Consider the following 13,926-nt stretch of genomic DNA (forward strand, 5'->3'; position numbering starts at 1 on the left):
AAAAAAAAAAAGGCTATTTTTGCTGGAAATATCCCAAACACGTTAGATGGCAGTCTAAGCTGAAAATCTGGAACTAGGGTTAAGTAAGGGTTGTGGGCACTAGATAGATAACTGGTTAAAAGTTTATATTAAGGCAAACAAAAGCTAATTGCTAGAAAGCAATTAAAATGTCTCTCGTTTATCTACAGGAGAGGAGGACCGTTCTGTTCTTGATAGAGTCTGCTGTTGTAGCTTTTGAACAAATGAGCATGGTCAATAGTATACAGTAACTCCAGAGTCTGTTCCTTTGGCCTAGCTAAGCCCATCGGGCTCGGGCATCCAATAGATGCGCGAGGGCACGATCAGACGCGAGCCGGCTGCCTCGCCCTCCTAGCCCGCTGCCAGCACAAAGATAGACTGGACGCACATTGTTTGCAGTGTCTTGACTCTTCCGCGTCTGAAAAAACGGAACTAAGTGCTTGTCTTGCCTTTGGGCATCAACGAGAACCACCTCGGTTTCCTTTAGGGGCTGGGGAGGAGGGCTTTTCCGGAAGAGAGGGTCCTCGGTTCTGAGTCCTAGTCCTACATTCGGGAGCCCCGAGAGGGTCCTTTTCTTCCCAATCAGGTTAAGCCCAGCAGATGTGGAGGGATTGTATCGGCTTCCTAAGCACAGTGAGAGGCTGGCTCTTGTCCAGGGAGGGCCACGGCCGGCCTGGCTACATGGCCTCAGGGCTTGGTGGCAGTTTGAAGAGTCTGGCTGCGGTTATGAGTTTCCTTATGTGTCTCTCCTCGGTGATGCCGGCCTCCTGAAGGCAAGTGTGGGACAGGGAAGGCACTTGGCTCAGCGTGCTGAACCCCGCGTCAGAAAGGGTGCTCGTGTACATGGGCAGGCCGATGGAGATGAGCCAATCCGACATGGACGCAACACATCCGGGAGAGAGGGGCTTTCTGCAGATTTCTGTCAGCCCACCACTCGGGATCTATATAAAGAAGGGAAACCATGTCACGAAGATTGCACAAGCACCGTGAGTTACCTTTTGTATGGCCGAGAGACACAGTACTGCGATACATCAATTGCTATGAGACGTCAAAGTCAACATTAAGAACTTTGCTTAAAAACTACAAAAGGCTTTTTATAGAACTACCTCTAGAAGATTCCAGAAGGAATTTTGAACTAGTTCAAACTCCAGTTTTGTGTGTAAGGCTCCAAGCTGTAGGCACTTACGTCTATCTTGTTGTTTTTGTCTCCATGAAATCCCTTAACTAAGGTGAACTTCAGAGACAAACTTGTATGACAGTGTAAAAAAAGATACTCAATGGATAGGGTTTTTATAAAATGTATTTTCTAATGTAGTTTTGACTCTATAGTAACAACCAGAAAATTAAACATTTAAATGTACATCATTAATCAACTATCTAAAATATAATAATATTGAGTTGAATAGGGCAGAGAAAAAGACCCTGAAACCTTATGACTAAGGCTATCTTTCTAAAGGAAATTTGCAGGGTGTAAAAGCCTACACAGTTTTGTACAATCGTGCATGTACTCAGATTCAAATGCATGGAGGCCACAGGTCAGAGGTCAGAGGTCATCTTTCCATGTCCTTTCTCAAGAGCTAGCCATCTTTTATTTTGAAACAGGTTCCCTGGCTTTCATCAGGCACTTTCGAATTCAGCTAGACCCTACAGAGTGAGTTCCAGGACAGCTGGAGCTAAATAGAGAAACCCTGTCTCAGAAAAAAAAAAAAACAACAAACCAAACAAACAAAAACAAAAAAACAAAAAACAAAACAAACAAACCAAAACAAACAAACAAAAAAGAATGTGTCTGAAATCCCAGCATTGAAGAGGCCAAGGCAGGAAGACCACCAATTGAAGGCTAACTTGACCATGTCTCTAACAAATAAATAAACAAAACAAAACAAAGAAACAAACACATAAATAATAACAGGTTGGTAGCTTAGTGGTAGAGTCCTGTTCTAATACGCATAAAACCCAGAAAAATAAAATCCAAGTCTAGACTGATGGTATTATTTTCTCCCCAGATGTATTTTCCTAGGGCTCTAACAAGTCTTTGTGTTATCAATGCCTGCCAGTAATGATCTTGTAACTAAATATATTGCAGACATCTACGTGGGTTGCTTACCGCCATCCGATGTTGCTTCCGAAGCAGCTTCACCCGGATCTGGTCCATATTGGTGGCGACATCCCTCTCAGGCTGCTCTAGGTCCTCTGCATATCTCTGTACCAGGGCTTCAGGGATCCCACAGCGGCCATGCTGCCGAGGGAAAGAGAAATGGAGCATCAGTGGTGGTCCAGACACACCCCACCTGAGACACACCCAGACACACCCCACCTAAGACACACCCAGACACACCCCACCTAAGACACACCCANCCCCACCTGAGACACACCCAGACACACCCCACCTAAGACACACCCAGACACACCCCACCTAAGACACACCCAGACACATCCCACCTAAGACACACCCAGACACCCCCCACCTAAGACACACCCAGACACACCCCACCTAAGACACACCCAGACACACCCCACCTAAGACACACCCAGACACACCCAGACACCCCCCACCTAAGACACACCCAGACACACCCCACCTAAGACACACCCAGACACACCCCACCTAAGATACACCCAGACACACCCACCTAAGACACACCCAGACACACCCAGACACACCCCACCTAAGATACATCCAGACACACCCCACCTAAGATACATCCAGATACATCCCCACCTAAGACACATCCAGACACATCCCACCTAAGACACATCCAGACACACCCCCACCTAAGATACATCCAGACACATCCCCACCTAAGATACATCCAGATACATCCCCACCTAAGACACATCCAGACACATCCCACCTAAGACACATCCAGACACACCCCCACCTAAGACACATCCAGACACACCCCTCCTAAGATACATCCAGACACATCCCACCTAAGACACATCCAGACACACCCCACCTAAGATACATAACTTAGCTGTTAGAAAATAACACCTGAAGTTTCAGCTCAAAAGGAACATAACCTATTTATTATGGGGCAGACACTTGAAAGGAGCCTGCTTATATCTTCACCTTACTGATGAGCTCTACAGAAATATTTCAAATCAGAATTAGGACAACACAGTTCTGTGTTTTTCAGACCAACACCTTAAACCCATTTTTACAAAATTCAATTCCTTAGTGTTGTTGAACAGAGTCCCCTAATTGGTAGAAAGCCAAACCATTACTCCACAGACACTATTTGCCCTTCATCCAAGAATCACACCGCTACATCACCAGGCCACATTACAACTCTCCCTATTTTCCCTTCAAAGGACACAGTCATACATGGAGTATCAAAGAGGAAGAAAAGAAGGAAAGGCCTGGGGGATGGGGTGTAGGGGAGGTGTTCTTAGGTGGCATTCATGATCATAAGGATTTAATAACAAGGACTCTTGGGGACACATTATAACAGAAGATGCATTTCCAGAAGAAAAGTATAGCCACCTCTATTATTACTGATTTATCTTCAAAGTCGCTTTGGTGTTGGTAGCCTTTTTCTTTTCTCTTTTCAAATGAGAACTGTATTTCAGTATAGATGTGAATGTTTTTAGTACACCAGCGATTTTCATATTATGCCCCCACCCCTTGTTCTATATAGATATTTGTATAATTGCTGTAGTACACCTGAACATAGTTCTGAACCATAAGTGCTTTACAATTTTCCATATATGCTTCCATTAATTGTATTTGCTTACAACAACCTGTCTATGAGTAGATAATGCAGGTCAGGTATTAGAAACCATAGTTAAACTATACAGAAACGGAGACACAACCTGCTGTGGGATATGCACCCTAGATTCGGGTCTCTCTTGTTCATTACACCATCCTATGAGGGTCAATTCAGGTGCTGATCCTGTTCCCTGCAAAGCACAGCTGCCGCAAACTAAAACTCCCAGCTCAGGGGCCACAGGCCAGGGTGAACCACGTGGCCTGCGGAGCACATGTGGTCAAGGCCTTTCCTGGCTCTCATCTGAGTGGCGCACGCCTTTAATCCCTGCACTTGGGAGGCAGAGGCAGGCGGGTCTCTGAGTTCAAGGCCAGCCTAGTCTAAAGAGCAAGTTCCAGGACAGACAGGGCTACAGGGAAACCCTGTCTTGAAAGAGCAAACCAAATGGAATCAACAGTTAGGGCCCTGAAGCCCAAGCCTTGGATACCTTATCAGAGTAGGGCTCCTCAGTAAGATCGATGCCCTCAGCCTGCAGCTTGTTCTCCGTGAGCATCTCTAGGTCCACACCCCGGACGCAGGAAACCTTCCGGCTCAGCACTGGGCCCAGTTTCACACCGTGCTCCTGCAGGCTGGCGCTCTCGGGCAGCTCAGCCAGCCAGGGTGGAGGTCTTGTACAGACCGGGCTGCCGGGCTCAGTCCCTGAGGAAGACCTGGGCTCCCGGGGAGAGGGGCAGTCGCTGGGACTGACTGAACTAGCAGGGCTGGCTTTCTTCAGTGGCAGGATGGGTGCCTCTGGGTTGGGGACCAGGTGCAGGCCATTGGCAAGGCGCTCTCGGCTTTTCTTGGCTGGCACAGGAGGGGGCTGCGATGGATGTCTGGACTGCGTCCTGGTCTCAGGGGCACTCTGCTCCCCGTCTACCCCTTCTTTGGTGCCCAGAGGGGGGTGGTCATGTCCTTTTCTGAGACCCTCAAGAGACGTCCTTGTTAAGCCGGGTTTAACAGGAGGCTGGGCCTCAAAATCTCTGGGTATACACTGAGGAGGAGCTATGCCAAGGTTGGAGGCCACCACGGAGCGGTCCAGTTTCTTAGCCATCGTTTTCGGGGGATCAGAAAATCTCTTGCTTTGGGTCAGAAGCATCACATCTGCGGTGGGATCTCGGCCTCGGGGCAGAGCCTTGGAGGTGCAGGCAGACGTCTTCTGTGGCACTTCTGGTACATTCTGAGGACAGGTTTCCGGCATCTCGGTAGGCACATTCTTGCCAACGTCAGCATCTCCCTGAAGGTCATCCAGGGAATGGGATCGGGGCCAACTTTCCACGGGCTCAGGACCCTCCAGGGTTTCACAGCTGCGACAGATGGAGACTGGGAGACTCCTTCGGTTTTTATTCAAACCAGTCACAGAGGGCACGTCACAGCACTTGGCAGTGTCCGGGGCTAGACCTCGTCCCAGCCTGCCCTCCTCTCCCTGTTTGCGCACCTCCCCTGATTTTGTTAAAGGCAATGTCGGGTAGTTGCCTGGTTGGCTCCTGGTGAAAGACTTTAAGTTGGACTCTGTGGATGACTTGGTCGACAGAACGCTGGGTTTGTGAGTTTTGCCTATGAGAGAAGGAGATTATTTTACAACGACATTTTAAAGTCACTGAAACTGATGTACAAACCAGGGCTAGGGGACACTGAAAAAAAAAGTGGGGTGATTAGCAACCCATTTTTATTTTTATGAAGAATTCTAGTTTCATTAAAGTACTAATAGGGACTGAAACTAACTGGTTATGTGGAAAAGAAACGCCGGGTCAAGCAGAAACAGAAGAAGGCCAGAACTAATGTCTATCCCATGCTGCTTTTGGTAAGGAAAGACTGGCAATGTACTCAGGGGCCAAGCCATACGATCTCCGTTTGGTGGATATAGTTTTTCTGAAGTCATGGTTGAACTGGTTCCTTAGAATGGGGTCTGTGAATGGTACCCACGAAGGGGTGATCAAAAGAAGAGGAACACAACTTCCACTCATTCTCTCCTTCAAAGCTGCTCTTCTTGAAAAAATGTACCCAGAAACGAGGAAGCCACCTGGCTACAGACCAGTTAACGAGCCGAAGAGAGCTTTGTCAGAGACCGCAAAATACTGACTTAGACGCTTCTAGCACAGTTACTGTCCTGGTTAAAACGAATCGGGATTGCTAGCTGAGCGATCAGCCTGACATAAGCCACTAACTTGATAACTCTTGATTGATATTTACTGTGGCAGCTACTGCATGACAAGCTTTCTGGGGAATGTGCTCTATGGAGGCTCGTGTGTAGGTACTGGCAAGAAGTTTATGCGTGTGTGTGTGTGTGTGTGTGTGTGTGTGTGTGTGTACAGACAGACAGACAGACAGACAGACAGATCAATGGTGCTTTGTCTCCTCTTTTGTTAATAACACATTTGCTGTGTCCCTAGTAGCTAGTCTGATAAACCTGAGAATATTCCAGGTAACAGAATATCTGAGCCATGTGATTAAGTTACTCTAGAAAAAGACATAAACACCACAAACCTTTATGAGGCTTGGAAGGTACAAAGATATGGTTGGGTCTAATCTCTGAAACGTTAGTAAGTTATTAGTATAACTAAGAGATTTTTTTTCCTGCTAATCTAACTATGAGCAAACATCTGAAATTCGGCATTTCAGTTTAGAATCCTGACTCTCCCCCATTAAGTGACATGACCCTTTGGATATAAACAGGAACAGAAGCAGGGCGAAATCAGGCTGCGGGCCAATTTGATAGGGAGGGTAAGAAAATGGGTTGGGTGGTGAGCACTCAGTAAGGGAAATAGCTGCTGTAGGGCAAACGAAGGCATTCTTTGATAAAAACAACAATAACAACAACCTCTGTGTGAGACAATCTAGATGAAGGAAACGGAACAGAAAGAAAAGGCCCACGGCTCTGGCCTTCCAAGTGCTTTGGGAGAAAGAGTTTCCTTCCATGATTTCACAGCGTTCTCAGCTCACTCAAAGCTCAAACTGATAGCATGTCGTGTTGCAGACCACTGCAGACCCTAAGGCTGGCAGCTGACAACAGCGCTCTCCTCATACTGGACTTTTTACTAGTGAGGCCATCCTTTCTGATGAGTCCCACATCAGCATATGAAATACTTCATGCCCGGCAAAGCAGAGAGGAAGAAGTTTATAGTGCACACTCTGCCCGCCTGGATTTCTACACTCATCAATAGCAACACACTAGCCCTTTCTTAATGGATTGCTATCCTGTTGATAAATGGAGATACTGGCTTACTTGCTTCTGAATGTACTGGCTACATTTCTTATTAACGGAAGGATCACTACAGGTAAATGCAAGGAGGAAATAGCTCACCAGACACATCATAAAAAAGCCCCCAAATCAGTTAAGATGGAAAATTCTTTCTTATTAAAATCCATTGAGCTCAAATGGATTTGTTTTCTTCTCTTATTACTTCCCAATATGAACCATATGTTTCAATGCCAGGTGCATATTCTGTTTCCTATAGGGAGAGCTCTGAGTTTAAAGGATGGCTCACCAGTTTACTTAATTCAGATCTTCAATAGAAATAACTGAATTCCCCTGGGCAACAAACCCTTTGGCACTGCTGCCATTCTTCCTTACTAACCCAGGACTGTTGGGGTTAACTTTACCTGACTATTTCAGCTATAGAAAAGTTATTAACAAAAACAGACCAGAAAAGCCTTCCGAACGTACCCAAGGATTTGCTGTTTGCTAACCAGGGCCCCATCCAGGGCTCCTGGATGTGTTTTGCCTTGCATTTTAACGAAGGCTATCTAAATGTTAAGCATCAGAGGACTCATTTATCTTTCCAAATTCATAGAACATTCTGGGTGGCAGAGCTTATGGGTAAATTTCTAGGTTCCCAACATGCTTAGCAGTGTGAGGTAAGCAATATGTCCAGAGGCGAGGGCCCACTCTAAGAGTATGGTTGACAGTACCATGAGAATTTGAATTCAAGCCTTTATTTACCTTATCTTAGAGCTGGTCTGGGTGCCCAAAATAACTCTCTCACACTATTTTTTTTAAAGTATGACTGACATTAAGAAACTACTTTTTATGTCCACCACCTAACACACATATCTGAAACAAAGATTACAATAATGTCACTAGTGATACTAAGCCTTACCTCATGGAATATGCTGATGCTTTCTATTGTGTCCTAGAAAAAAACTGTTGTCCAGGGTCATTAACTGATTTCATAATCCACTAATAAACTGCAACCTATGGCTTGCTTCAGGAAATGCTAAGAAAGAGCTGCTTGTGGACGTTGTACATCGTGGTGCGCACTAGGCTCCGCACCACGATGTACAACGTCCACAAGCAGTGGAAGGGGTTATAGAGACAAAGTTTGGAGCTAAGATGAAGGGATGGACCATCCAGAAACTGCCCCACCCAGGGGTCCATCCCATAATCAGCCACCAAACGTAGACACTATTGCATACACCAGCAAGATTTTGCTGAAAGGACCCTGATATAGCTATCTCTTGTGAGGCTATGCCAATGCCTGGCAAACACAGAAGTGGATGCTCACAGTCAGCTATCAGCTAGAACACAGGGCCCCCAATAGAGGAGCTAGAGAAAGTACCCAAGAAGCTGAAGGGGAATGCAACCCTATAGGTGGAACAACAATATGAACTAACCAGCACCCGCAGAGCTTGTGTCTCTAGCTGCATATGTAGCAGAAGATGGTCTAGTCAGCCATCACTGGGAAGAGAGGCCCCTTGGTCTTGCAAACTTTATATGCCCCAGTACAGGGGAATACCAGGGCGAAGAAGGGGGAGTGGGTGAGTAGGGGAGTAGGGGGAGGGGTATAGGGGACTTTGGAGATAGCATTTGAAATATAAATGAAGTAAATACCTAATAAAAATTGAAAGAAAAAAAAGAAAGATTCTAACTTGTTATGACCGGATGGGAATCCCAATAGCCACTAAAGACTATCAATCCTAGGTATGCTTTTGCTAGAGCCTTCAAGTGTCCCAAAGAAATGAATGTGAGGGTGGCGTGAACCCTTCGCCACTGCTTCTAATCTTGTAACGATGGAAACTTGGGGGCACAAGAGGTAGCCACAGAGTCACCTGCCATTTAACCTTCCTGCTTCATTTTGCCCAAGACCTTGGTCCTGGATGGCAGAGGCTTTGAGAGTTACATGTTGACTGCTTCCCAATCGTTCAAAGATAGAAGCCACAAATAAGACATGTGGCCTTCTAGTCACCCTCTCTAGGGGTAACTGCCTCTGGAGTCGGGCTGGCGAGTCTACAGCATACGGCTGCAGGGGCTCCGTTGATGGATGGTCTACCCGGCAAATTGTTTTCCTTGTGGGCCTAATCACTCCCAGTGCTGAGATGCGAGTGGTTAGCGTGTGAAGAAAAGGGCACAGGAGACACACAATTCAGGTTTTATGGCTGCAGGTACTTTAGACAGAATTTATAAATAAAGCACAGAGCAGCCAGGGGGACTAAGACAGAGTAGTGGGGGACAAGGCCAAGGCCAGAAACGGAAAGATGACCACAAGAATGAAGCCTTTGGAGACGCTTGCAATGAGGCGACACTGAGGCACCGAGGTTCTGGGGGGGTCTGGGCCAACATTACCGTTTTCCAAGTTCTCGCTGCTTTCGTAGCATCCGGAGTCTCGTGGGGATCGTCCACTCAGGCCTTGGCTGTCCACCAGCAGTTTCTCCTGAGAACCGGACTGGTCGCTGTTACCTGGAGAGTGAATACACAGCATGCTGTCACAAGGAACCTCAAAGCCAGCTCCATCTTCACCCTCTGCTATTGGCACATGTTAAAGCTGAACTAAACAAACAAACAAACAAACAAACAAAAAAACCCAAACCAAAACCAAACAAACAAGCTAACTGGCTCAGAACACCTCTCTTCAAGTAACGTACCCACCATATGAAAATAAACTTGGCGAGAGACATGCTGATGGGTCCCAAGCTAACCGAACAGTGGGAGACTGAGGCCGGAAGGGGGAGGAGAAATACAGTGTGCTACTGTGGTACTGGAGGAGGAGGACCCTGCGGAGACATAGCACCATCAATGAGAAGCAGTGTGCCTGTGAATGCGAGCTTTGCAAGGCGGGTACGGCCCAATGCTTGTCAGTCACCTGGAAAACTTGTATGTTGAGTCATTTATGTTACAGCCTCTCCACATCTGGGAGCTCAGATAAAAGCGGCAAATGGAATATTGCTTTATAAGTATTGGGGAGTGTGGTTAGCCTACGGTAACAATATGTGGCCAGTTGTATTATCTCAGCCAAAGGAAGGCTGGCGAGAGAGGAACAGACCCCTGTGCGTGGGGGAAACAAAGCTTTCGTCTTCTGCAGTGTTCAAAGTTTCCTTTCTCTTTATCCTTCTCCCACTGCCTGGGGCCAGCGTTTGTTTGTTTGTTTGTTTGTTTGTTTGTTTGGTTGGTTGGTTGGTTTTTTTCGAGACAGGGTTTCTCTGTGTAGTCCTGGCTGTCCTAGAACTCACTCTGTGGACCACGTTGGCCTCAAACTCCGAAATCTGCCTGCCTCTGCGTCCCAAGTGCTGGGATCAAAGGCGTGCGCCACCACTCTCAGCATTTCTGTTCCCTGCATCCAGTATGTGAAGACTGTTCAGGGGACCCTCTGACCGTCAAGCAGAGGAGGTGGCCCCAGCCCTAGCCTGAGCAGCCCCTCTAAAAAGCAGCATCGTTATTTGTCAGTTGGACCTCAGTCATGGTGGGGGAAAGTCAGGAGACAAGTTAACTGTGTTGCTGATGGAGACGACTTCCTGGAGTCAAAGCCACTTGAGTGGTCAGTTCCCAGGCTGCTGCGTTTTCTATGGAGGGAGCCCAGGGAGCCCAGGCACACAGAGCATCTTCAGATACTTATGTAGAGAAAGCACTTGGTCATGCAATATGGAAACCAAGAGAACATTTTTTTTTCTCCATAAAATAGCTAGTTGCAAAGACAAATGGCTTTAATTTATTTCTCTCACCTGCCCACTCCAACCACACACACAAAGAAAAAAAATCAATCAATCAATCAATCATCAACCAGAACTATGATGCCTTTTCTCAGGAAATCATAAAGAACATGTGTGGAGGCTGAGTGGTGCCTGCCATGCCACACATGTGCTGGTGGGGTCCCACCATCGTCTTCCCACTTCCTGTCTGTATTTCTCAAAGGGAAAGCATTCTATAGCATGCACAATGCCAAAGAGGGTGTCAGAACGCATCTTTACGTGATAGCCCCAAAGAACACGGATTATCAAATGATTGGTGGGGAAATTAACAAGTCAGAAGCCCATGAGTAAATCGCACCCCTCCCCCTAAAGCCACCCCAAACTGGAACATTCTATGGTGATGACCTCATCCCGTGGAAGAGCCTGCGGGTTTGGATGGGGCTTTGCTCTTGTCTAGCATGCTATTTAGGAAAATGATCCTTGGAAATGAGGGCTTCGAGCTGTCCCTGAGTACCCTGTGAGAGGGTCACTCATCTGTTCCCGGTGGCAGCAGTTCAGGGTTGCAGAGCAACAGAGCCAACTGCAGACTAGAGACTACAAAAGGGGAGCATGCCCCGTGCTGCTGCTGGGACCCCAGCCTTAGCAGGTACTGCAAGGTCCTGCTGTTACAGAAAAGGAAAGGATCTCTCCAGTGCCCGAGAACCACGATGCAATTGACTGTCATAAGGAAGACATCTGACCGGGGGCTAGAGCCGCCACCGTCACCAGGGAGAAGTGACCGACTCTTTCATGTGTCTAGACTTTTCTCTCACACTCACTAGCCTCAATGGCAATGTAGGAAGAACAAGACCATGAGGAATAAGCCAACTGTCATCATCAAAAGGGCTGACGTGATCGGTCTCGGCACACTTGGTCTAAACTGCCTCCCTACCGCACTCACCCACCCATGTGAGCATGCATAGGTGAGCACGCGCAGCTGAGCATGCTCAGGAGCTGAATATGCACTGACACAGAGGTCCTCAAATGTCAAAAGCCATGGCATATAAAGGCACACACAGGTTTCTAGAAGGTGCTTTTCTTAGGAATAAGGAGAGGGGATGGGACTCCTGGAGAGAAGCCCCTTCAAAAGGCTTACCGTATTTCCCACACTGCAGACTAGACTCTCTCTATAGCCCAGGCAAGCCTGGACCTTTGAGTAATCCTGCTATACTTGCTTCGATGCTCACTTCCCTCAGAAACAGTAAGCTGAGGTTACAGGTGGCCGCCACCACGCCCAGCTTCAAAGGCTGTTTCTATGGAGCTGAGCGCATGGCGGTGGTGAGGGTGGCAAGCTCTAGGGTATCTGGATTTTGCTACAGTGTTTCTTTAAAGTAAATTTTAAGAGTGTTTTCATTTAGAGGAACCACATGAGTCTAAGGAGAAGCCAGCTGACCATCTTTTCCAAACGGAAGGTTGAGTGCAGACCACCATCTTTCCTTGCCTGTGGGAGACACTGGGAAGGTTTGACTTCCAAGCAATACTGGAAATATACTTAATACTTTCATTGGAAGTGTAAGCTAGGAGAACTTCAAGATGTCCCTTCATATCTCCAAGAACCTCACTGGATCCCTCTCACTACTGTAAACAAACTGAGTTCGGCAGAACACTACTGTGGTTCTCTAAGATATCAAGGTACTTGGAGGAAGTATTTCTTAAATACAGTGAATTTAACTGTATGAAATGGAAAAACTTACATCACTAGTAGGCTATATCTGGATTTGGCCTCTTGACAGTAATTAGAGCTGCTAGGCCCTCGAAGCCTTTGTTTCAAGATCAATAAAAGGAAATACCATTTTGAGTATCAGAGAAATTCCAAGCAGTGTAATTGCACAGACCCCAAATGGGATGTATGAACAAGGGGTCTGCCCGAGCCTCCCAAGTTAGCATCCGATGAGATGATTCTGGTACAAATCTTGGAATCTGAATCTAGGACGATGGGGCTTAGCCAATGTGTTATGTCACGCTAGGCTTAGACCCCTGCCTGTATGTAGGCTTTAGCTTTGCTCTTCTGACATGGAAATGAAACAGGAAATGTAAAGGATGATGTATATAAGCCAGCTGTCCTCCGTAAACGACATAGAATTCAGAGCAGATGCAGTTCAGAAGAACAGATGACTCTACATTAATCCATATTAATGGGGCAGGTCTGCCGAACCAGTCAGTCACGAGGCAGGCTGCTTACACACAACCTGGCCAGAGACCCCGGGCTTTCTGTAGAGCAGTGGTTCGAGACCTTCCTAATGCTGTGACCTTTTAATACAGTTCCTCATGTGGTGGTGAACCCCAAACATAAAATTATTTTTGTTGCTAGTTCATAACTGTAATTTTGCTGTCATGAATCGTAATGTGAAGTATCTGTGTTTTCCAATGGTCTTTGGCCATTTCTGGGAAAAGGTCATTTGACTCCCAGAGGGGTCACAACCTCTCTAGCAAATCAAATGCCATAGAGACCTGGTCACAAAGCAACGTGGCAGGGAAGAAAGAGGGCACCCTCCAAGCCTAGACCTGAGGCTGTCTATTTACTTCGACTATTAGACTTTTTCTGATGCCATGAGAAAACACACTCATAAAAAGTGGCTGAAGAGTTCGTTGGGGATTTGGGGGAAAGTCCATCCTAGTGGGGAAACGGTGGGTGCAGGCGCTTGAGCAGCTGGGCCTGTGGCATTGACAGTGAGAAGCCTGGCTTAGCAGGGCAACAGCAATGGACACAACAAAACCCGTGAAAAAATGTCCTGAATTCTGTGCACACAGTATAAAGAAGAAGCTTCCATACTGAATTTGGGAACTCCTGTGCCACACACTCACTTCAGTGAGACAGTTCTGTCTTTCCTGGCTACTGATGGGTTTATTTATTCACTACTAAGCCTTTTCAGTAACAAAACAACCCATGCTTTGGAAAATAATAAACCCTTAGGTGGGCAAAGAGACTCCTAAATAATATATATGCACTGTAGCTATCTTCAGACATACCAGAAGATGGCATCAGATCCTATTAGAGTTGGTTGTCAGCCACCATCTGATTGCTGGGAATATAACTCAGGACCTCTGGAAGAGCAGTCAGTGAGTGCTCTTAACAGCTGAGCCATCTCTCCAGGCCAACCTAGGGATTCTTAATGGATGCATGATGTCCAGTGGGAATATCAGGGAAACTACTGGTCCCTTCAGAAAGCCCCTGGCCCTCTTTTCACACATATTGACAGGCATGTCTGGTCTGTGA

The 13,926-nt window shown here is 46.8% G+C and overlaps 1 protein-coding gene across 5 annotated transcripts in view; it reads right to left on the reverse strand.

Moving 5' to 3' along the window:
* Nucleotides 1-2: 2 nt before the first annotated feature.
* Sash1 (SAM and SH3 domain containing 1) overlaps nucleotides 3-13,926 on the reverse strand; it is a 227,095-nt gene continuing 213,171 nt past the window's right edge. For all 5 annotated transcript variants that reach the window (XM_029533050.1, XM_021221083.2, XM_029533049.1 and 2 more), the window contains 4 exons: nucleotides 9,331-9,444; nucleotides 4,216-5,324; nucleotides 2,126-2,257; nucleotides 3-959 (listed from right to left, as the gene is read on the reverse strand). In XM_029533050.1, the coding sequence (XP_029388910.1) occupies nucleotides 696-959; nucleotides 2,126-2,257; nucleotides 4,216-5,324; nucleotides 9,331-9,444 (1,619 nt within the window). In that variant the 3' untranslated portion in view covers nucleotides 3-695. The remainder of the gene's footprint in view (nucleotides 960-2,125; nucleotides 2,258-4,215; nucleotides 5,325-9,330; nucleotides 9,445-13,926) is intronic.

This window comes from Mus pahari, chromosome 21 (genome assembly GCF_900095145.1).
Source record: "Mus pahari chromosome 21, PAHARI_EIJ_v1.1, whole genome shotgun sequence".
NCBI lineage: Eukaryota > Metazoa > Chordata > Mammalia > Rodentia > Muridae > Mus > Mus pahari.